This window comes from Trachypithecus francoisi, unplaced genomic scaffold (genome assembly GCF_009764315.1).
Source record: "Trachypithecus francoisi isolate TF-2019V2 unplaced genomic scaffold, Tfra_2.0 Lachesis_group1, whole genome shotgun sequence".
Classification (NCBI taxonomy): domain Eukaryota; kingdom Metazoa; phylum Chordata; class Mammalia; order Primates; family Cercopithecidae; genus Trachypithecus; species Trachypithecus francoisi.
Window position 1 is genome coordinate 54510311 of NW_022681454.1, and position 24202 is coordinate 54534512.

At 39.2% G+C, this 24202-nt stretch overlaps 2 protein-coding genes across 2 annotated transcripts; one reads left to right on the plus strand and one right to left on the minus strand.

Moving 5' to 3' along the window:
* The first annotated feature begins 1081 nt into the window (after positions 1 to 1081).
* Positions 1082 to 21998, plus strand: LOC117085423 (solute carrier family 2, facilitated glucose transporter member 3-like). Its single transcript, XM_033214322.1, has 3 exons — positions 1082 to 1094; positions 17271 to 17277; positions 18914 to 21998. Exon 3 carries the CDS (start codon positions 19067 to 19069, stop codon positions 20555 to 20557), a length of 1491 nt encoding a protein of 496 aa, XP_033070213.1. The 5' UTR covers positions 1082 to 1094; positions 17271 to 17277; positions 18914 to 19066; the 3' UTR covers positions 20558 to 21998.
* On the minus strand, positions 5699 to 7109 carry LOC117085425 (40S ribosomal protein S21-like). Its single transcript, XM_033214328.1, has one exon. The coding sequence runs from the start codon at positions 6018 to 6020 to the stop codon at positions 5808 to 5810; it is 213 nt and encodes a 70-aa protein (XP_033070219.1). The 5' UTR covers positions 6021 to 7109; the 3' UTR covers positions 5699 to 5807.
* Positions 21999 to 24202: the final 2204 nt, after the last annotated feature.

Below are 24202 nucleotides of genomic sequence, written 5' to 3' on the forward strand. Positions count from 1 at the left end.
CCATTTAGAAACAAGCTGACCACTTTCGTTGCTGTGGGCTTCATCGTGGAGTCTCATTCCTCCATTTGAATTGTTTTGAATTGTTTTTTAAGGAGAATAGTGGAGAGATTAAGTCATTTCATGCAATTCAAAACTGGAGTCAGACAAACATACAAAGTTTGGGCCTGATATAACTTCACCTGATCACAACAAACCTGCTATAGTAAGTTTCAAACTTAGTTTACGAGGATCACTTGAGGCCAGGAGTTCAAAACCAGCATGGTCAACATAACAAGACCTCATCTCTTTAAAAAAAAAAAAAATTGTAAATTAGCCAGATGTGGTGGTGGTGCACCTGTAAACCCAGCTACTCAGGAGACAGAGGCAGGAGGATCACTTGAACCAAGGGGTTCAAGGCTGCAGTGTGCTATGATGGCACTGCTGCACTCCAGGCTGGGTGTCTCTTAAAAACAAAAAGTTTGACGAGTCGAAGTGGCTTACACCTATAATCCCAGCACTTTGGGAAGCCGAAGTGGGTGAATTGCTTGAACTCAGGAGTTCAAGACCAACCTGGGCAACATGGTGAGACCTCCCATCTCTACCAAAAACACAAAAATTAGCTGGACGTGGCGGGGTGGTGCAGGCCTGTGGTCCCTGCTACTTGGGAGGCTGAGGTGGGAGGATCACTGGAACCAAGGAAGTTGAGGCTGCAGTGAGCCATGATAGCACCAACTGCACTCCAGCCTGGATGACAGAGAAAGACCCTGTCTCTAAGTAAATAAATAAGTCAATTTACAATTAATGTGGTAAAGATTACTTGTATGTACCAATGTAACTTGACTTTTGATACTAAAATGTATAATTATAACTGTATAATTAAATGTGTAATAATGTATAGACCCCCTCTGAAAGATGAGGGTAACACCAAGCAATATGTTCTTTGATTTTTTCACCAAGTATGTGACAAAATTTGGATATCCTCCCATCTTTATAGTACACTAATGTCACAATATTCTGTAACACCCAATAACAAACATATAACTTAAAAATGCAAAGACTACTAATAATCAAAAACATTAGCAAGATGTGGTAGTGTAGACCTATGATCCCAGCTAGTCAGTAGGCTTAGGCAGGAGGATCGTTTGAGCCCAGGAGGTTGAAATTGTGGTGAGCTGTGATCACACCACTGCACTCCAGCCTGAGTGACAGAGCAAGACCCTGTCTCAAAAAAAAAGCAAAAATATTGTAGAGTATTTCCCCCCCTTATCCAGGAAGGATACATTCCAAGACTCCCAGTAGATGCCTGAAAGTGAGGATAGTAACCAAACCATGTATATATAATGTTTTTTCCTGTATATACATACCTTTGATAAGGTTCAGGGTTTAAATTAGGTACAGTAAGAGGTTAACAATAATAAATTAGAACAATTATAACAATATAACAATTTCATGGATGGAAGATTCATTTTTACTGTAGATCTTAGCAACCTCAGCATATGATTTTTTTTTTTAATTAAGTTGAGAACTTCACCTTTTCATTTAAGGAAAGCACTTTATGGCTTCTCTTTGGCATATTCGAATTGCCAGCATCATTATGCTTGCACTTGGAGCCATTAGTAAGTAAAATAAGGGTTCCTTGAACACAAGCACTGTGACAATGGATCTGAAAACTGGGAAGGCTACTAAGTGACTAACAGGCAGAGAGTGTAGACAGATATACTGGGCAAAGGGATGATTCACCTACCAATCGGGCTACTCAGAACAGTATGCAATTTAAAATTTACCAATTCATTTTTCTGGAATTTTCTATTTAATGTTTTCAGACCATTGTTGACCACAGGTAACCAAAACTGAGGAAAGTGAAACTGTGGGGCTGGGGGATTACTATGTTACTAATAACAAGAAGGCCAAACATTTACAAACACTTTTACTACCAAAAGATGTTAACTTAATCTATTGTTAAATCATATTCTAGCAAATTTGTGAAATAAAAATGTGTAACCTGAAATCAATTTTTAGGCAGAAATTGAGATATTAAGGGCAGGCTGTAACCAGCAGAAAAACTATATTGAAATTTCTCATCTTTCAGATTTTTTTCAGAAAATTTTATAGCCATATGTTACTTTCTTACTCCTTAAATTTATTTACTGGCTTATAGTAGATTAAGCATTGTAAAGACTTTCGTTTTAATGAATCATGCAATTCTTGGACATAACAAAATGCTTTTCATGAGTTAAAAACCTTCGTAATACACTGGCTAGTGTTTAGAACAAACTAAAATGCTATGATGTGATCTGAAAGTTCGAGAGGTACAAATACAGAAGTCAAATCCCAGCCCCCAAAACAAACTTTTTTATCAACATACAATATTAAACATGTAGTGTCTTTTCTAATTAATATTAGACTATTAAAATCTGTGCTTATGATTTTAAGAGGTTCCATACATTTTGACCTTTAACATTTTAATGAGTCAACATAATAGAATATTTCTTTAAATAAATAGATCTTTTCCAAATATTCGTGTGTGTGTGTGTGTGTGTGTGTGTGTATGTGGTTACAGTCTGATGATCTTCCCCAGCATATACTGCAAGGATTACTGAACTTAGTTGCATGACAGTATATATACTCAGAGTGCCCTAATCATCATTATTTGGATTTGAAGGCGAAAAGAATGGGGTCAGTGGTTCAGAGCGAGAAATTTTAGTGAATACAAAGATGTCGGAAGGCCAGGCCTGGTAGCTTACGCCTATAATCCCAGCACTTTGGGACGCCAAGGCAGGAGGATTGCTTGAGCCCAGGAGTTCAAGACCAGCCTGGGCAATATAATGAAACCCGTCTCGACAAAAAAAAATTTAAAAATTAGCTGAGCGCAGTGGCACATGCCTGCAGTCCCAGCTACTCGGGAGGCTGAGGTGGATCACTTAAGCCCAGAAGGTGGAGGTTGCAGGGAGCCGAGATCACACCACTGCACCATTGCTAATGTTGAAAAATGAAATGTTTCCAATGTCTATATCCAGGAAAACTCTCTTGTGTATTTGGCGTTCCATGCAGAAGGCAGTCCGAGGCATTGTGTTGGTGGAGACGTAACTTCTGTTTCTCTTAGTTACAGTTGAAATTCCAAGTTCTATAAACAGTTGTAACGTTTCTTGTTGGCAAAGAGAGTTTTTTGCTTTTTTTTTTTTTTTTTTTGCCAATGTACAGATGCCGTTCTTTGCATGTTCCCAACCACCTCCCAGTAGTAGTGACCAGGTGAATCAAGATGAGCCCAGTGCACAAACTAATCTTTCAATGCACTTTTTGGGCACTCTTCAGGTCGTCAGAAATGATGAGATTATTTCTGTGTCACCATTTCACGTCATATCCAGTTTTCTGGTTTATTATTAAAGATATACAACTCAGGAACAGATGTGTAGATGAGATGCATAGGGCAAGGTACAGGAAGTGGTAGTGCACAGAGCATCCATACCTTCTCCAGGTGCACCACCCTCCCACCACCTTGATGTGTTTATCAACACAAAAGCACCATCTTCTGGTTTTACACTCATTATTAGACCATAGAAGAACATCTGATGTGGCTTTCTGTTTGAAAATGAAATTTCTACCAAAAAAAAAAAAAGTAGATATGTAGATTCTGGCCATCCTAAACAATGGCATTGAGGTGACTTACAGTCAAAACACAGATGTAGAATAGTTTGAGAAAAGTAAAAGAATTATAATTTTATTTCAATTTGTTTTAGATATATCAATCATATATTTATAGCTGTATGACTATAAAAATAGATGGAAAGTTGCCATATAATGAAGACTCTTTTTTAAAAAAAATAGATTACTTCCCTTTACACATTTCATGTTACACATTTCTGATAAAGTCAATACATGATCGTAGCTAACTGCAGGATTCTGAGATCCTTAAACGGGAAGAATTTTGACAATGAGGGAAGAAAGAGTGATTGCTACATTTTGTCTTCTACTGGAAAAATATAACCTAACCCCCATGTATTTTGCATTAAGGTGGCTCTCAAAGACCTATGAGAAGTGAGAAAGACTGACACAGATTAAATAAATGTCCTTATCCCAAAAGGCTTATTCCACTGCCACAGTGACCTTCATAAGTCATCTCTCCCAATTAATCATTTTTCCTCATAAGTCAGTGTTTTCCTTTGATAACATGTCTTCTATCATCATTAGCCTCACTATGTTTTACTGTTAAGAATAATTATTTTTCCTTGGCCAGGCATGATGATTCACACCTATAATCCCAGCACTTATGGAGGCAGAGGCAGGAGGATCATTCGTGGCCAGGAATTTGAGACAAACCTGGGCAACGCAGTGAGCCTCTGTCTCTACAAAACATTTCTTTTAACTTTTTTAAAAGAATATTTTTCCTGCCTAACATTATTACATTATACCAAGTTAAATGTTCATGTCTTTGCTTTCCAAAAAAGTAAAAGTTATAAGGTCTATTAAAAGAATATATATGCCTCCATTATTAAAACAAATGTTTTTAAGATATCAGTAATATTTAAATCCTCTGTTAAAACTACTCCATATCATCACTATACCTTGTAAAATTTCATATATGCCTAAAAAAATCTGATTGTATAGTGCAAAATACCAAGATACTCGCATATATTCTTAACAGGAAATATGACTCATTTGACTTGAAATACAATTCTGTGATAGAGTTTTGATAGACCATGCTTTTAAAAAAGACTGCAGGATATAGGCATCTTCACCACCAAGAGAGGCGCTTTCGTCCTTACCCAGCAAATGGGGTAGGGGATAAGGGGAGTTCTGTACCTTGTCCTCACACCTCATGACAGGGATAGCTTTCTCCCTAGAGAAGTATCTGTCCTAGAGTAGGATTACAAACATATTTCTGGATATGTTCCCACCCTTTTTTTTTTTTTTTGAGACAGAGTCTTGCTCTGTTGCCAGGCTGGAGCGCAGTGGTGCGATCTCAGCTCACTGCAACCTCTGCACCCTGGGTTCAAGCAATTCCCCTGCCCCTGCCTCCCAAGTAGCTGGGATTACAGGTATGTGCCACCACGCCCAGCTAATTTTTGTATTTTTAGTAGAGACGGGTTTTCACCATGTTGGCCAGGATGGTCTTGATCTCCTGACCTCGTGATCCACCCACCTCGGCCTCCCAAAGTGCTGAGATTATAGGCGTGAGCCACCACGCCCAGCACTCCCTCTTCTTTATAGCCCTGCATTTCCTTCCTGTAGACAAGCTACTACCTTGCTCCTGTTAACATTTATATAAAACTTTAGCAGAGTACAAAGTAAGAACTAACTCTTATTGGGCACTTGCAATATGCCCATGCTATCCTAAAATGCTTTACATGTATTAACTCAGTAAATCTTTCTGACAACACTATATGATGGCGTCTATGATTACTCTTACTTTACAGAACAGAATACTGATGCACAAAAAGATTAGGCACAAGTGCAATGTCTTATGACTTTAAATAAGGTTCAAAAACAGCTATTATGACTTTATGGCTCGTACTTTTAACCACACCATGCAGATTATTTGAAAATGCATGATAAATGACATGACAGCTACAGTCTGAAATGATAAGGTACCTCCTGCTGTACCCTCCATCTACTTATCTTAGATGAGTGTGCCGCCACAGCTCAGGGAACCCTACTATAATAAGTGGGATTATGTTTAATTTCTGATTAACTGGGTATTTTTTAAATGTTTTTTAATTTCTTTTTTTTTCTTTTTTTAGGTTTTCACTATTTATTTATGACAAACTTTCCATATCCATGATTCTCTCCAGTCAAAAATTTTTTCCGATGATGCCACTGGCCTTGGCCAATCACAGAGTGTAGTCATCTGACTTACCCACCCTGCAAATGACCTCGCAGATAGCACAGGTTTTAAACTGGCCATTAAACCTGCCTATGGCCTTGTCAACCTCTACCACATTCATCTGGATGGACGCATGGTTCTTGATACCAATGATGCGATTACTAGCAGAGCCTTTCCGCTGCATGTGCAGGTCCACAAGCTCGCCACTGTAATTCTGCATCTCAAGACCATGCCTGCTGCCACCACACTGCACGCGAGTAGAGAAAAGAAACAACTTGGTGTCTGTAAAATTTAACAAATATTTGCTAATTATCTGAAAAGGGTAAAGCACTGTAGATTGGGGCAGCTAGCAGCAGCTGAACAAGTTGAATAAAACAAGTCATGGCTTCAGAGTTTACACACTTTTGGAGGGGATAAAGTATGTACAGGACCATATAATAGAGACGGAGACAAATTGGGGTGGAGATAAGGCTGACTCTAAGTTCTGTACAAATGATGGGTTCTAAGGTCATATTATTATGGTACGTTACCTTCAAGTCTCCTCCTGGCAGTATGGTGGATGTTGTGATCTTACAAACTTCTGGAGACAGAAAAGCAGCTCTTGTCAGTTTGGAAGCAAATGGACAATTCCCCTGGAAACACATTAAATTCTGCCTCAGTGCGTTGAACTGATACTGAAGGTCTATATATTCATGACACACATATGCAAAGGAATCGATTCAAGTTACTGTAGTTACCATAGAGGGACAGAGAAGAAAATATTGAAGTTCAATTCAGCTTTTGCTTCAATCATTTATTAAAATTTACATCTTGTTTTACCCAGCCTTCTATCAAATGTGGTAGAGACTGTTAACTGAACATGAACAGCGTGCCAAGTAGTGTGTGAACCAGTTCACAATCAGAACCCATACAATGTGATAAAAATTATGGAATTTCAGAGGTGGAAAGTGATATAATCAATTGGAGAAACTGAAAGGAAGCAGAAAAGAAACATTTTTTTTGAGCACCTAGTATGTCTCAGACATTATGGTTAGCACTCTCTATATGTTACCTCTTTAATCCTCTAACAAGTGAAGTAGATTTTATTACCCCTACCTTGCAGCTCTCTACTCCAGTCAGACCTGAAACACTTTCATTTCTTACCAAGCTGTTTCAGGCCCTAATGCTCACTTAGGTTAGAATATCTTGTTCTTTCTCATGATCACCTGATTCAATGGGTGACTATGTGGATCCCAGGGTAACCTCCCCTCTGAGAGCTTTCCTGAGATCTGTCACCTACCAATCCAGGGTTAGAATGGACTAGGTTCTATTTTGTACCCCACACTATAGTTTACAGATGCTCAGAACTACATCTATCACTTAACTACAGGGGCTTCCTTACATGGCTGTCTGCCTCTACTGAACTGTAAGAGCTTTGAGGAAAGGGAGCATGCCACAATGTTGCCTTAAAACCCAGTGTCGGTTGGGCACAGTGGCTCGTGCCTGTAATTCCAGCCCTTTGGGAGGCCGAGGTGGGTGGATGACCTGAGGTCAGGAGTTTGAGACCAGCCTGGCCAACACGGTGAAACCCTGTCTCTACTAAAATACAAAACTTAGCTAGACATGGTGGTGTGCGCCTGTAATCCCAGCTACTCAAGAGGCTGAGGCAGGAATGTTGCTTGAACCTGGGAGGCGGAGGTTGCAGTGAGCAGAGTTCATACCACTGCACTCCAGCCTGGACAAAGCAGCAAGACTCTGTCTCCAAAAAACAAACAGCAACAACAACAAACCCAGTGTCAAGCAGCATGCTTGACATATACTAGGTATTGAATAAATGAATGAATGACTTAGCCAAAAATCTAATAAGTGGTAGAGCTAAGGGGTTGAGACCAGGGTGAAATCTCAGGTCTGTCTAAAACTCCGAGGTTAGCCTATCCGCACCTAAGTTTTGGTCGTCTTTAAAAGAGGAAGAATCTGGTTGTTGTTTTTTTGTGGTGGTGGTATGGTTTTCTAAGGGGGCTTGGAAGTAGTGTGATCTATGAATATTAAATAATAATACATAATACCAGTCATCATTCTGGACACATCATAGATAATCAAGAAATGCCAGTTCCCCTCTTCTTTCCCTGTATCATCTTGTTCAAAGTTATACTTGAAGTGACAGAGTAAAGACCCAAACGACTCTACCATGCTACCCTTTTGTCACAGATGCCTCACAGATATAAGCTATTCGTTCTTATTTTTGGTGAGTTTTTAGCCTTCTTAGCATTTATCATTTCATTTTATTTTTTCGTATTTTGGCAAACTTAAAATTGCAATTGTAGTTGAAAACAATATAGGCAGACTTGAGGCAGGAAAGAGGCTTTACCCTGGCTAAAAGCTTCCAAAGGGCAAGAACCATGGCTTTTCCATCTGTATATATGCCTGTTCCCAGTAAGGGCTTAAACATTTGCGGACTGAAGTGCATTGGCCAACTTAAGCCTGGATCATGTCCCAGATCTTCAATGCTAGTCTTAAGAGAAAAAAATGCTGGCAGCTAGATAAAAAGAAAAAAGAAAAGAAAAGAAAAAGAAAAAAAACAGGAAATGGGCAACTGTTCAGTGTATAGAACTATATAAGAAAGGATATTCTGATTCTAGAGTGAAAAGCTTATGCAATAAGGTAAAATCAGGACAGCATGACCAAGAGAATGCTATAAGTAAAATCCTCAACGAGATAAAGATAGGTGAGAAACTCTGAAACTTGACAGTTGTAAATTTGAAAGCAAAGCTTGGGGATATAAAAAAGACTGGTCTCCACCACTCCAAACACACAAATCTGCTTTAGGATGATGATTAACTTTCCCCTGCCTAAAATATCTCACCTTTTTCACTCTTTTTGTTCTTGCTGTTTCCCTAACCTTGAACACTGTCTTTTCCTCCTCACCATCCACTTTAGGCATTTACAGCATTCCTAATTTGCTTTACCTTCTCCATGTTTTTTCCCAACTTCTCTCTTCATAATAATACAACAATTCTCAGAATTACCATAGCACTTTTGTCTGCATATAAAGCCTGGCATACTGTGTTCTTTAATGGGTCACTATGCATAAGTCTTAACTATGAAACAAAATGCATGCTTTTTGTTTAACTATGAAACAAAATGCATGGTTTTTATTTTTAAGTAATCCCATTGCATATGTAGTCCAATACTAGGCATATTACAGGTGCTGAATACTTTAGTGCCTGGATAGTAAATGCCACTTTGAATTGACATTTTGAGATGTGTGGGTTTTTTAAATTGCATTTTGGATTAACAGGAATAAAATGAATTAAAGACAAATACTTTGAAGGGGGAGTTACAACTGAACAGAGTCTAGATAAGCAGAGATAAGTTTCACTGCACTGGTGTTTTAAGGTAAAAAAGAAGTTCCTATTGTAGATCTTTTCTTGAAAAAATCTCCATGAAGTATGAGCAGATATTACCTAAAAACAATTTTTATTATTTGTTTTCATCTTGTTAAAGATTATTTACCACCTTAGTGTATATTACAAGTTACAATGGAAACTATATGTACCCACTTCTTAAATCATATTACTTGTAAATTGCTTTTTATTGAATGTTTTTCAATTATGCTATTTGTGTATTGCCCTGAAAATAATATTTAAAGGAGTCACTCTTTTTTTTTTTTTCTTTTGAGACTGAGTCTCGCTCAGTTGCCCAGGCTGGAGTACAGTGGTGTGATCTTGGCTCACTGCAAGCTCTGCCTCCTGGGTTCACGCCATTCTCCTGCCTCAGCCTCCCGAGTAACTGGGACTACAGGTGCCCACCACTAGGCCCGGCTAATTTTTTTTATTTTTAGTGGAGACGGGGTTTCACCGTGTTAGCCAGGATGGTCTCGATCTCCTGACCTCGTGATCTACCCGCCTCGGCCTCCCAAAGTGCTGGGATTACATGCGTAAGCCACCGTGCCTGGCCAGGAGTCACTCTTAAAAGGATAAGTACAGTAGTTCCTCCTTATAGGTGGTCTTACTTTCTGAGGTTTAATTTACCCGTGGTCAATCTCAGGCCAAAAATATTAAATGGAAAATTTCATAAATAAACAATTCATATGTTTTAAGTTGCACACAATTCTGAGTAGCCTGATGAAATCTCACATGATCCCACACCACTGTGAATCATCCCTTTGTCCAACATATCCATGATCTGTATGCTACCCACCTATTAGTCACTTAGCAGGCTTTTTGGTATCAGATTGAAAAAATATAATATATAATAGGATTTGATACTATCCTTGGTTTCAGGTATCCTCTGGGAGTCTTGGACCCTAGCCCCTAGGATAAGGATGGGACTATTATATACTTTTTAAAAGTCTTTTAGTTTTTCATACTTCAACATGACACCTTATTTCTCTTCTCTCTGTTATCTGCTGACATGAGTGGACCTACTTATACTGACAGATAACATTTTTTCCATTTACTGTGACAACACCCAACTAATGTTTACTGATAAACTAGCAGCAGCAAGTCAGAGCATCTACAAAATGCAAGAGGAATTTGCAGTCCTGAGTTAACTTTAATTCAAATGTGAAATTGTGTAGCTAAAATAAACTCATATAATGTAAATATTTTACAAAAATGCTTGTCACTTTTACACAAATAAAATATTCTCTGTTGAGTCCCCATACCATATCCATATAATAGACAAGCACGTTTGTAATTTCTAAACTTATAAACTGTTTTTTCTTTTTTAGAGACAGGGTCTCACTGTGTCACCCAGGCAGAAGTGCAGTGGTGCAATCGTAGCTCACTGCAGCCTTGCACTCGTGGCGTCAAGCAATCCTCCTTCCTCAGCCTCCTGAGTAGGTGGGATTACAGGTGTGTGCCACCATGCCCAGCTAATTTTTAAATTTTTTTGTAGAGATGAAGGTCTTGCTATGTTGTCCAGGCTGTTCTCAAACTCCTGTCCTCAAGCAATCTTAATGCCTCAGCCTTGCAAAGTGCTGGGATTACAAGCATGAGCCTCTGTGCCTGACCAAACTTATAAACTTAATATAGATATATGTATGTCTGTGTATATGAGTGTATTTAGGCAGCAGTGCATTAAAATGTCCATTCTGTATTCACAGATGCCAAATTCAAATTTTAAGCACATATGTGAACACATTTCCTCATTAAAAATGTGCCTAACGATACATTTAAATCAAAATAATTATTATGAGAAAAATTAATGTCAGTATTTTCCACCAAAGAGGATTAATCATAGATTTGGCACACTTAAACTTTGAACTTTCTCATAATAATATGACTACAAACAGGTGATCAAAACATTTAAAAATCAAGCCAAACAACTAAAATTGTTTCAAATAATTTTACATAACAATTTTAATTTATGTTGAATTTATCACTTGTTTGGATAAGATTGACCTACAGCCTCAAAGACATAGAGTAACTAGGGCCAGCTACTTGGCTTGCCCTATGCACATAATTAAATTAGTCAAGTACATACTTACTGGAGGCCTATACACACACACACACACACACACACACACACACACAGCATTGTACTACTCACAGTAGGAAAATAGAAATAAGCCATAGCCATATTCTTTGACAAACATTGAATCTAGTGGGTACAGGCATGGTCTGTTGTATAAGTTGTCATCCTGTACTTTTTTTGCATTTGTTCTGCTTCTGACCATACATTCATTCTTTCATTCACCATTGTTACGTTTCTCACTTATGACTTAACTACTTTACTTCCCTATAATTATAATAACATTTGTCTAATAATGAGAATGCTAACCTTAGCAATTAAACTCCTCCTAGTTGATTGTACTCTATAGTAATGCCCTGCATATCGGGAATAAAATTTAATTAAAATGTATACTGTATGTACATTTTGGATAAAAATAAGTACCTTTAAGAGAAGCATCAATGTTTCAGTTTAATAAAATATATTAAGAATGCAAACACCTCTCCTTATTTAAAAGAGGTTTGCTTTAAATTATTCTTCATCAGAAGAATCCATCATTAGTAATTCTAGTAGAACATTCATTAATATTTCATGTTGTCACATTTCTTTTCAAAAAAGCAACATTAATCATTAATTCAACCAATTCAATCTACTGAATTACTAAGAATTTATAAGCATGTTCTAATTAGGTACTAATTAAATCTTTAAATTCTAAAACTGATTTTTTTAAAAGTAATAAAATGCAAAAGCTACATTGTACTTTTAGTTATGTGATTGTTTAGGGAAAGGCTTTTGTTCATACCTATCCTTCAGCACACCTACAGAGTGTGTAATCAAACTCAGTTTTATAGCTATGCTTTATCTGGTAGTATGGGTATATGGATATTGTTTGTGACAGCGCTTTCAAGATAGCAGGTTATCATCTTGTAAAAAATACAATTTCTTAGCCAACGAGTTTTACTGGTTGTAGTGCATGTAAAGCAATATATTTTGTGAAAGAAACGGAGAAGAATATAACTTGATTATTTCTGTGGCTTTTATTCATTGACAAAGAGAAAAATAAAGGTTGACAACTTCACATAAATCATATTTTCTTAAATAAAAGCGTGATACTATAAAAAGGCAATGGTGTTAGTTAGGGTGCCTAAATTCTAATGTATAATGGCTGATTTAGTAGGCTGTATGAATAATGCGTTTTATCTCTGAAGACAAATTTAAGTTCTCGATGATGCCATTATTTTGCTTGATCTGTTTGGCATGTTCATATCTGGTATTTGTTATTAGAAATCCAGGAAGAGCAGAAAATAAAAACTTTCTCCAACAAGCATTTATTATCCCTCCAGCCCTATAAATGTTAGCAGAAAGGACCAATGTAAGTGTGAATGGAAGATAGGCATTCAGTATCTACATACTGACTTTATATTTTTGAATCCTAATATCAGGATTGTCTTTTATAAACAATCGAGCACTTTGTCAATTCACGTTTAATTTAGGATTCATTATTCAGCACACACGTATTAACCTAGCCCCTATATGTGACTCTGCACATTGATTAAATGATTAATAAGGCACATTCTCTTTATTAAGGAATTATACTCTGATGAAGAGTTAGATGCATTCACATCTAACACAAAGCAGGTGCTGAGTGTTGCAGTAGAGCTGGGAAGTGTGATAGGACCATAGAGGGAAGGATTAATTGTAATAAGGTATTGAGCAGGATTGTATGGGGGAGGTGGCATTTGAGATGAAGATTGAAGAAGAGCTAAGACATCAACAAATGGTGATGATGGGTCAATTCTATATGAGTGACTCCATCTGGCCCATACCTCACATCTGATCCCCGTATCACCTGTTCTGCTTCATCTTCTTCATATTTTACATAGCACTCATCTTCTAACATATTTTACAATGTATTGTATTTATTTTCTGCCTACCCCCACTAGAATATTCTGACAGACACTTTCATTTGGTTCACTAATGTACACTGGTGCCTACTAGTTCCTGCTCATTGTGGATGCTTGACAAATACATGTGGAATGAGTTAATGAGAGGAAAACATAAGTAAACCACTGAGGTAGAAAATGCGGATTTTTGCCGGGCGCGGTGGCTCAAGCCTGTAATCCCAGCACTTTGGGAGGCTGAGACGGGCGGATCACGAGGTCAGGTGATCGAGACCATCCTGGCTAACTCGGTGAAACCCCGTCTCTACTAAAAAATACAAAAAACTAGCCGGGCGAGGTGGCGGGCGCCTGTAGTCCCAGCTACTTGGGAGGCTGAGCCAGGAGAATGGCGTAAACCCGGGAGGCGGGGCTTGCAGTGAGCTGAGATCCGGCCACTGCACTCCAGCCTGGGCAACACAGCAAGACTCCGTCTCAAAAAAAAAAAAATGCGGATTTTTTTTTCAAATAATGAAGGATCCAGTGTGGCTGTTAAGACTAGGAAAGACCTTTTGATGGCCATATAGTACAAGCCGGAAGAGTGCTTGATGTAGAAGGAAGTGGCCTAAATGCTTTTCCTTACTTTTCCCCACAACCAAGCCTATTTCTCTGTAGCTCAATTTCTCATTTGAGTAACTGACAATTCAACTATAACACCATGCATTTTATAAATGGTTATTGAGTAAGTTAAATGATAAGAAACTCCAGTTCTGACATCTTTATGATATTTTTACCATCCCCCATTTTATTTGCATCTATTTTCCTTGTATTTTGGTTTTGCTGCTCTGAAATTGTACTTTCTTGCTAAAGTTGCCTCTGTATCGCTTCCGTTTATTTTTAAAAATACTGAAGTCTATAAAGTATATGAATCCCCTCTATCAAATAAAATGATGTTGACTGAATATGCCCAACATTTGCTGAAGTCAGATGACACCAGAAGATGACATGCAATGTCAGAGTAAATACACGCTACTCTCAGCAGCTACATCAGTTTTTACTGTTCCAAATTGCACCAACCTATGGGAAAAGGGATGGTCTTAGAGACAGACCTAAGCAGACTAGAATCACTAAAAATATAATTTGTGGTATGATAGTGGGTTTGGTGTTCATTCTGGAAATTTGCATTGTGAATAAATTCATATCCCTCCTCTTTCTGTCCTTCACAGTGTCATTTATTCACTCATCTGTCTTATAGTATTATTTAACCATTTTGTTTTGTTTTGTTTTATTTTGTTTTTTTAGAGACAAGGTCTGGCTCTGTCACCCAGGCTGGCGTGCCGTGACTTGATTGATCAAAGCTCACTGCAACTTCAAACTCCTGGACTCAAGTGATCCTCCCACATCAGTATCCCAAGTAGCTAGAACCAGAGATGCACACCACCATGCTTGAGTTCTTCCCATTTTTTTTTGTGGCAGATCAATATTTAGTGGTATCATGAACTACTTTTGTTCATTACTAAGTCAGCTTTGTCCAAAAGACTTTCACATATGCTCAAAATGTTCTGTATCTGCACAGTCCAATATGGTAGCCACTAGACTACCATTCCATTGAGCACTCAAAATATTGCTAGTATAACTGAAGAACTGGATTTTTTCTTTTGTTCAATTTTAATAAATTTAAATGTAAATACTCCCATATAGTTACCAGTTCTACCAATTGGACAACATAGATCTAGATATTGTTCTTTCAGAAGGTTCAGTAATGACTATCTAGTTATTTAACATTTTTAAGGAATAAAATATATTACAGAAGCTTCTATGTCTAGGAAGACAAAGCAGAGGTGCTTTTCTCTATTGCTATTTCTTTATTTTCCCCTGAGCATTATATATAAAACAAACATAAGAAGACTCTGAAAGGTGAAGAGACGGCAGACCAGCTGGGGACCTTTGGACCCATGGAACAACGTAGCAGTGAGTTTACTGGATTTTTTTTTTCTCTCGTTATATGTTCTAGACTTAAAGCTGAAGAAGCAAGCAACCTAGGATGACAATGGCGAAGACCAAAAATATCCCAGCAAAAGCTTACTTTCTCTAGCCAAAGGACCAGGAAATAGGTCCCTAGCAAAGCAAAAATTTTTGACATTGATTGCTATACTTCAGTCAAACTGTGACCCCCATCCCCACCCATATCAGTAAAAGCTGAGTGGGGATCCTGGACTTCCATTTTTGTAAGGTTATAGGGATACAGCCAGATTTTCCAAGGACTGATAGAAGTTCCAATAGAAACCAGGTCTTTCATCCCCACTTGCCTGTAAGGAGTGCTCCATCCCCCTTTACTATCAATGGGGACCACATGGAAGGCCTGGATTTCCATCCTCTCCTTGCAGTAACAAGATATCCCTTCCCATTCCCACTGAGGTCATATCAGAGAAAGTCTAGTGGAAAGTCAGGCCTTTTATGACCACTCAGCAGTCATGAGGCTACCCACCTGTGATGCCAGCAGAGACCATTTGGGGAGATGGGACTTCCACCCCACCAGCATTCATGAGGAGCCTGCCCCCAGCAGAGGACAATGGAAACTAAGTAGGGAATGTTGACTTCTACCCCTACCTGGCTATAAGGAGGTGGTGCCCACACTTCTCCTGCCAGGGTGGTTTCAGATAAAGCCAGTTAGAAGATAAAATTTAAATAAGATCCAGAATCTCGTAATGCAAAAATATTCAGGTTTTATTCAAAAATCCCTAGTCATATAAAGGAGGAATATTTCAAACTGATATTATTTCAGGTATTCAATAATAAATGAGCCTTGATTGAATAAATGAATCTCAAACTCAAATGAAAAAAAGGCAATCAGTAGATGTCAATGCTGAGATAACGGAGATGTTGGAATAACCTAACAGAGATTTCAAAGTAGCCATGATTTTGTTTAAATAAAAGCTTCAATGAGCAATTATAACACACTTGAAACAAATGTAAAAATAGAAAACCACAGAAATTGAATAGAAGATACCAAGAAGAACCAATTGGTTAATTTAGAAAATTGTGGGGGAAATACAATAACCAAAATAAAAAACTCAGTAGATGGGCTCAACAGTAGAATGTAGGGACAGAGGAAATAATCAGTGAACTGAAAGAAAATATTTGCAAACCACATATGCAACAAGGAACTAGCATCTGGAATATATAAAGAACTTACAAAATTCAATAGTAAAAAAACTGACAGTCCAATTGGAAAATGGCCGAAATATATGAACAAACATTTCACCAGAAGGGAGTAAGAATGCAAATGAAAAGATGTTCAACATCATTAGCCATCACAAAAAGACACATTTAAACCACAATGCAATAGTAATACACACCTATCAGAAAAAAAAAGTGACAACACCAAAAGCTGGCAAGAATGCAGAAAGTGAATTACTCATACATTCCTGGTGGGAATGTATAGCCACTCTGCAAAACAGTTTGGCAGTGTCTTTAGAAACTAAACGTGCAATTACCATACAACCCAGCAGTTGTAACCCTGAGCACTCATCCCAAAGAAAGGAAGTCTAAGTTCACACAAAAAAACTGTACATGAATATTTATTTATAGTAGCTTTATTCATGATAGCCAAAAACTAAAAACAACCAGATGTCCTTTAACAGGTGAAGGTTAAACAAATTACAGTAGATCCATACTATGGGACACTATTTTAAAAAAAGGAAGAAAGTATTGATATACGCCACAATTTATATGAATCTCCAGAGAATTATTCTGAGTGAAAAAGCCAATCCCGGGAGGTTACATGCTGTACGATTTCATTTACATAACATTCTTTGCGATGACAACACTATAGAAATGGAGAACATACTAGTGGTTCCCAGGAATTAAGGAGGTATTGGGGGACAGAGCGAAATAGGTGTGGCTGCAAAAGGGCAACATGAGAGATCCTTGTGGTTTCAGAAATACGCTATATGTTCACTTACATCAGTATGGATTCCCTGGCTGTAATACTGTACTATAATTTTGCAAGATCTTGTCATTGGAGGGGTTCCCTCTGTATTATTTCTTTTTTTCTTTCTTTCTTTTTTTATTATTTTTTTTTGAGACAGGGTCTCCCTCTTTTGCCCAGGCTAGAGTGCAGTGGTGTGATCATGGCTTACTGCAGCCTTAAACTCCAGGACCCAGGTGATCCATGCCCAGATAATCTTTTAATTTTTTGCAGGGACAGGATCTCTCTTATGTTGCCCAGGCTTGTTTCAAACTCCTGAGCTAAAGCTATCCTCCTACCTCAGCCTCCCAAAGTAGGGGAATTACAGGTGTGAGCCACTGCACCCAGACTCTGTATTATTTCTTACAACTGCATGTGAATCAGAATCATCTCAAAATTAAAAGTTTAATTAAAAGTAAATAAACAAATACGTCTCATGATTAAGTCCACGTTAAGCATTAGAATTACTCGAGTTTAGGATTTTGGGTTATTTTTTAACGCAATGAAGTAGGACTTTTTATAATCTTTTCACTTCTAGCTGCCAATTAAGAACAGATTTGGCCGGGCGCGGTGGCTCAAGCCTGTAATCCCAGCACTTTGGGAGGCCGAGACGGGCGGATCACGAGGTCAGGACTTTGAGACCATCCTGGCTAACACGGTGAAACCCCGTCTCTACTGAAAAATACAAAAAGCTAGGCGGGCGAGGTGGCTGGCGCCTGTAGTCCCAGCTACTCGGGAGGCTGAGGCAGGAGAATGGCGTAAACCCGGGAGGCGGAGCTTGCAGTGAGCTGAGATCCGGCCACTGCACTCCAGCCCGGGCTACAGAGCAAGACTCTGTCTCAAAAAAAAAAAAGAACAGATTCAACTTAGCTATATTTATCTCTAATTTATCAAGCAGAGCACAGAACCATGATATTAGATTGTTTCTCTCCCACTAGTACCCATTTTTACTCTTGGATTTACTTGTGTTTTCGATTGCTAGAGGTTTCTACTTCACTCATCATTCAAATATTGTTTTAATGAACAATTGACAGTCTAAATAGAAAAAATCATGAGTTTCTTCATAAGAGTTACTCAGTAGAACAAATCTTGTCATACTACTTATTCCTTTATTCAAAGAATATTTATTGAGTGCCAATTATGTGCCACGCACTATTGGGGAAACAGCAGAAAACAAGACAAATCTTCCTATCTTCATAGAGTGTATACATTCTAGAAGGAAGATATATACTGATAATTAAAATACATAGAATGTCAGATAGAGATAAGCGCTATAGGAAAAAAAAACTACAGAAAAAGGGACGGTGGAATAAAGGCGGTTGGGTGCATTATTAGTGTGATCAAGAAGATGATTGCCTTACTTCTAACGATGAACAATCATACTGTAGCAGAATTAAATATGTTTTCCAAAGAAGATTACAGTTCACAATGAAAGAGAATAACTATAGAACAGGAATTTTCAAGCTTCTCCTTCACTGTGATGCATGTGACTGATGACATTCATATGTGTCACACACTTCCATAGGTAAACCAATGAGACTCCTTGTGTGCTATGTGTAATTGCTGGTACCTGGCTGTAATCCTCCTTATTTTCTCTCAGATCAGCTCAAAAAAGTCAATGAGTGAGAATGTATGTTATTACAGTAGTCTTAAATTTGAATGTTTAAATTACATGTTTAAAAAATGTAGTTTATCGGCCGGGCACAGTGGCTCACGCTTGTAATCCCAGCACTTTGGGAGGCCGAGACAGGTGGATCACCTGAGGTCAGGAGTTCAAGACCAGCCTGGCCAACATGGTGAAACACAATCTCTACTAAAATTACAAAAAATGAGAGATGCTGTAATAGTGAGACTCTGGAGCCTTCCTGAGGACCTGGAGAAGACTTGCTGCTGAGAAGGACATTTTGAAGGTTTTGTTGGCTGAAAAAGCTGTTTCTGGAATCACACCCCTAGATCTTTCTTGAAGACATGAATTAGATTCGGGTCATGGGGACACAGAAGGTCACCCCAGCTCTGATCTTTGCCATCACAGTTGCTACAATCAGCTCTTTCCAGTTTGGCTACAACACTGGGGTCATCAATGCTCCTGAGAAGATCATAAAGGAATTTATCAATAAAAGTTTGACGGAGAAGGCAAATATCCCTCCCTCTGAGGTGCTGCTCACATCTCTCTGGTCCTTGTCTGTGGCCATATTCTCCGTCGGGGGTATGATCGGCTCCTTTTCCATCGGACTCTTCGTCAACCGCTTTGGCAGGCGTAATTCAATGCTGATTGTCAACCTGTTGGCTGTCACTGGTGGCTGCCTTATGGGACTGTGTAAAGTAGCGAAGTCAGTTGAAATGCTGATCCTGGGCCGCTTGGTTATCGGCCTCTTCTGCGGACTCTGCACAGGGTTTGCGCCCATGTACATTGGAGAGATCTCGCCTACTGCCCTGCGGGGTGCCTTTGGCACTCTCAACCAGCTGGGCATCGTGGTTGGAATTCTGGTGGCCCAGATCTTTGGTCTGGAATTCATCTTTGGGTCTGAAGTGCTCTGGCCATTGCTATTGGGCTTCACCATCCTTCCTGCTATCCTACAAAGTGCAACCCTTCCATTTTGCCCTGAAAGTCCCAGATTTTTGCTCATTAACAGAAAAGAAGAGGAGAATGCTAAGCAGATCCTCCAGCGGTTGTGGGGCACCCAGGATGTATCCCAAGACATCCAGGAGATGAAAGATGAGAGTGCAAGGATGTCACAAGAAAAGCAAGTCACCGTGCTGGAGCTCTTTAGAGTGTCCAGCTACCGACAGCCCATCATCATTTCCATTGTGCTCCAGCTCTCTCAGCAGCTCTCTGGCATCAATGCTGTGTTCTACTACTCAACAGGAATCTTCAAGGATGCAGGTGTTCAAGAGCCCATCTACGCCACCATCGGCGCGGGTGTGGTTAATACGATCTTCACTGTAGTTTCTCTATTTCTGGTGGAAAGGGCAGGAAGAAGGACTCTGCATATGATAGGCCTTGGAGGGATGGCCTTTTGTTCCACGCTCATGACTGTTTCTTTGTTATTAAAGGATAACTATAATGGCATGAGCTTTGTCTGTATTGGGGCTATCCTGGTCTTTGTAGCCTTCTTTGAAATTGGACCAGGCCCTATTCCCTGGTTTATTGTGGCCGAACTCTTCAGCCAGGGCCCCCGCCCCGCTGTGATGGCAGTGGCCGGCTGCTCCAACTGGACCTCCAACTTTCTAGTCAGATTGCTCTTCCCCTCTGCTGCTCACTATTTAGGAGCCTACGTTTTAATTATCTTCCCTGGCTTCCTCTTTACCTTCTTGGCCTTTACCTTCTTCAAAGTCCCTGAGACCCATGGCAGGACTTTTGAGGATATCACACAGGCCTTTGAAGGGCAGGCACACAGTGCAGATAGATCTGGGAAGGACGGCATCTTGGAGATGAACAGCATCCAGCCTCCTAAGGAGACCACCACCAATGTCTAAGTCATGCCCCCTTCCACCTCCCTCCCAGCATGGGAAAGCCATCTCTCCCTGAGCAAGGGAGAGACCTCATCAGGATGAACCCAGGACTGCTTCTGAATGCTGCTACTTGATTCCTTTCTCATCCCACACACTCCATGAGCACCCCAAGGCTGGGGTTTGTTGGATTTTCAATGGCTTTTTAAATATTTTATTTTCTGGACATTCTCTTCTGCTTAGGAGAGACCAAGTGAACCTACCTTCATTTCAGGAGGGATTGGCCACTTGGCATATGACAACTTCGCCAGCTTTTCCTCCCTTGGGTTCTAATATTGCCACATTAGGAGATATAGGAGAGGAAAAGTAAGGTGCGGTTCCCCCAACCTCAGACTTAACAGAAAGCTGATAGACATATGAGTGTGGAAGGCAGAGGGGGTTTATGTAAGAGCACCTTCCTCACTTCCACACAGCTTTACACGGCAAGTAAACTTGAGTTTCATTTATTTTATCCTCTGGTTTAATTACATAATTTTTTTTTTTACATTAAGTTCCAGGATACATGTGCAGAATGTGCAGGTTTGTTACATAGGTATATATGTGCCATGGTGGAAATATTTATTTTTTTAGCATAATTTTACCAAATAATAAAAACAGAAGGAAATTGAGATTAGAGGGAGGTGTTTAAAGAGCGGTTATAGAGTAAAAGATTTGATGCTGGAGAGGTTCAGGTGCAATAAGAAGAATTTAGGGAGAAATGTAGTTCATTATTGGAGGGTAAATGATGTGGTGCCTGAGGGCTGTATGTTACCTCTTAACAATTTTTGTCCTTCAGATGGAAACTCTTGAAGTTTAATTTTTCATAAAAGTCATATGCTTATATAATAAAGCTACTGATTTCCTTTGGAATTTTTTTCTTTAAGATAATAGTTTACATGTAGTAGTACTTGAAGTCTAGGATTATTAACTAATATGGGCATTGTAGTTAATGACGGTTGATGGGTTCTAATTTTGGATGGAGTCGAGGGAAGGGAAAGTGATTTCTAGAAAGCCTGTTCCCCTCACTGGATGAAATAACTCCTTCTTGTAGTAGTCTCATGACTTTTGAAGTAATCTGCCACCTATCTTGTGGGAGCCATCCAAATAAGAAACCAAAAATAATTGGTTCTTGGTAGAGATTCATTATTTCTCCACTTTGTTCTTTAGTAGGTTTTAGGTGTTGATTTTCTGTTTTATTTTAACTCTTACCTTTAAAGGAATTCCCCAAAGAATGTTTATAGCAAACTTGGAATGTGTAACCTCAGCTCTGGGAGAGGATTTTTTTCTGAGCGATTATTATCTAAAGTGTGTTATGGCTTTAAGGTCATGGCACGCTTGCGTATGTCTGTTACCATGTCACTGTGGTCCGATGCCGAGTGCCCTTAGGGGACTTGAATCTTTCCAATAAACCATGTTTGAGATAGTATGAGTCAATGTGCAGTGTAGCCACACTTGAGAGGATGAATGTATGTGCACTGTCACTTTGCTCTGGGTGGAAGTACATTATTGTTGACTTATTTTCTCTTATTCCCACAGCCCCTTTTTCATATGTTGCTCAATTTCCCTTTCCCTTCTTGGTGCTTCTGAGATGTGTATCTCAGAACCGTTAGCCAAACCCTTGCCAGTGACAGTGTTTTGGTTCTCAGTTCTCACTATTCCTGTGGAGCCTTTGAATATAAACACACCTAGCTGAGGCCGGGTGCGGTGGCTCTCGCCTGTAATCCCAGCACTTTGGGAGGCTGAGGCGGGCGGTCAGGGATTCGAGACCAATCTGGACAACATAGTGAAACCCTGTCTCTAATAAAAATGCAAAAATTAACTGGGCGTGGAGGCGGGTACCTGTAATCCCAGCTACTCGGGAGGCTGAGGCAGGAGAATCACGTGAACCCGGGATGCAGAGGTTGCAGATCACCCTAGCCCAGGCCACAGTGCAAGACCCCGTCTCAAAAAAAAAAAAAAAAAAAAGGGACATAGCTATGGAGTGGGGTTTAGCTTGAAAAGGTGACCTTGCAATTTCATGTCAACTTCTGGCTCCTCAAACAGTAGGTCGGCAGTAAGGCAGGGTCCCCTTTCTCACTGAGAAGATTGTGAATATTTCCATATGGATTTTCTATTACTAATGTTACTCTGATTCTTTGTTTTAAAATAAAAATTCTGAATGTACATGAAAAAAAAAATTACAAAAAATTAGCCAGGAGTGGTGGTGCACGCCTGTAATCCCAGCTATCAGCGAGGCTGACACAGGAAAATCATTGAATCCAGAAGGCAGAGGTTGCAGTGAGCTGAGCTTGTACCACTGTACTCCAGCCTGGGCAACAGAGCGAGACTACTTCTCAAAAAAACAAAAAATATACTTTATTGCTTACAGTAAACAACTGATTTTAACACATCTGCATATTGAATCATTGACAATGAGAGTGATAGTAATTGTACGTGTATAGTAATATCCCTTTCACAGATATTCCTAGGGAATATGCAATTATAACATGGATCTTACAAGCAGGGAAAGATGAGATGCAAGGCAAAAACTGTAAGAGTCAATTTTAGAAAAGCTTCAAATCAGCACTCTTGATGAATACTTCAACAGGAGCTGAAATTTTGGCATTAAAGTAAGTGAATACTCAGTGGACTGGATGACTGAATTTCACTACCCGAGTGGGCAAATTTTCCTGGCTTAAAAATAAAATAAATCAATTGTTATTATATTGCTATTTAGGTTACTATTCACTGGTTCAGAAACATTGCAGATGAGAAAATATCAAGCCATGAATTGCATCCAACCAAACAAAGCCCAAGGTAACATACTTCTCATCATAGGAATTATTTTCTTTCAATGTAATGAACATCTCTAAAATGTCCACTATGGGCTAGGCACTGTGTTCTGTACTTGAGGCCAAAGGAAAATTAAGATCTTTGTTTGTTGATTTAAAATAGATCTCATTTTTATTGATTAATAAATAGTCCAACAGTTTTGGCCTTGATGTCTTCTATACAGTAGATCTAAAAAACATTTGATGAATGATAATGTCAAATAGGTCATTTCCATTTGAAAGCATGAGTGAAGTATGGAACAGGGGTTAAGTGAAGAGTCCCTTGGCCCCATACTTAGTGCTGGTCATCTCCAGCAATCCTAATTCCTCTGTGAAGTGGTCCTCAAACTATGGGATTCTACCCTTTCTAGTTTCACAAAAATAGGTGCTTAGCTTAATACATTATTGCTGGACAAATGAAAAAATGAGTCTAGCTTCCTGGCTACAGGATAATCCTGTAACCCAAATCAAAATCTGCCTGATCTATTTTAGGGTCTCCTGAAATGGCTGTCAATCCCCCGCCCCTATCACATTGCAATGGGAGTTCTGTGTTCAGGTTTGTGGCCCTCTGTGGTGCACCACTTCTGTATAGAGCTTCAGGAATCCTCCATTTTAGTGGCATCTCATGCCTTCCAGAATGTAAGGCCTGAAGCAGAAATTAGAGGTTGAGAACTGCTAGAACTTCTCCAAATAAGGCAGCTGCTTGGCAAGATCCAACAGCCGTTAAATGGCCAGGTCTGTATAGAAAGAAAATGAAGGGAAAGCTTGAACCACGCTCATCTCCGTTAGTCCTTGGGGGCTCAAATTTATGAGTGAGATGGAT

Coding starts and splice junctions, on each gene's coding strand:
- LOC117085423 (XM_033214322.1), top strand. CDS start 19,067: ATGGGGACACAGAAGGTCACCCCAGCTCTGATCTTTGCCATCACAGTT.
- LOC117085425 (XM_033214328.1), bottom strand. CDS start 6,020: ATGCAGAATTACAGTGGCGAGCTTGTGGACCTGCACATGCAGCGGAAA.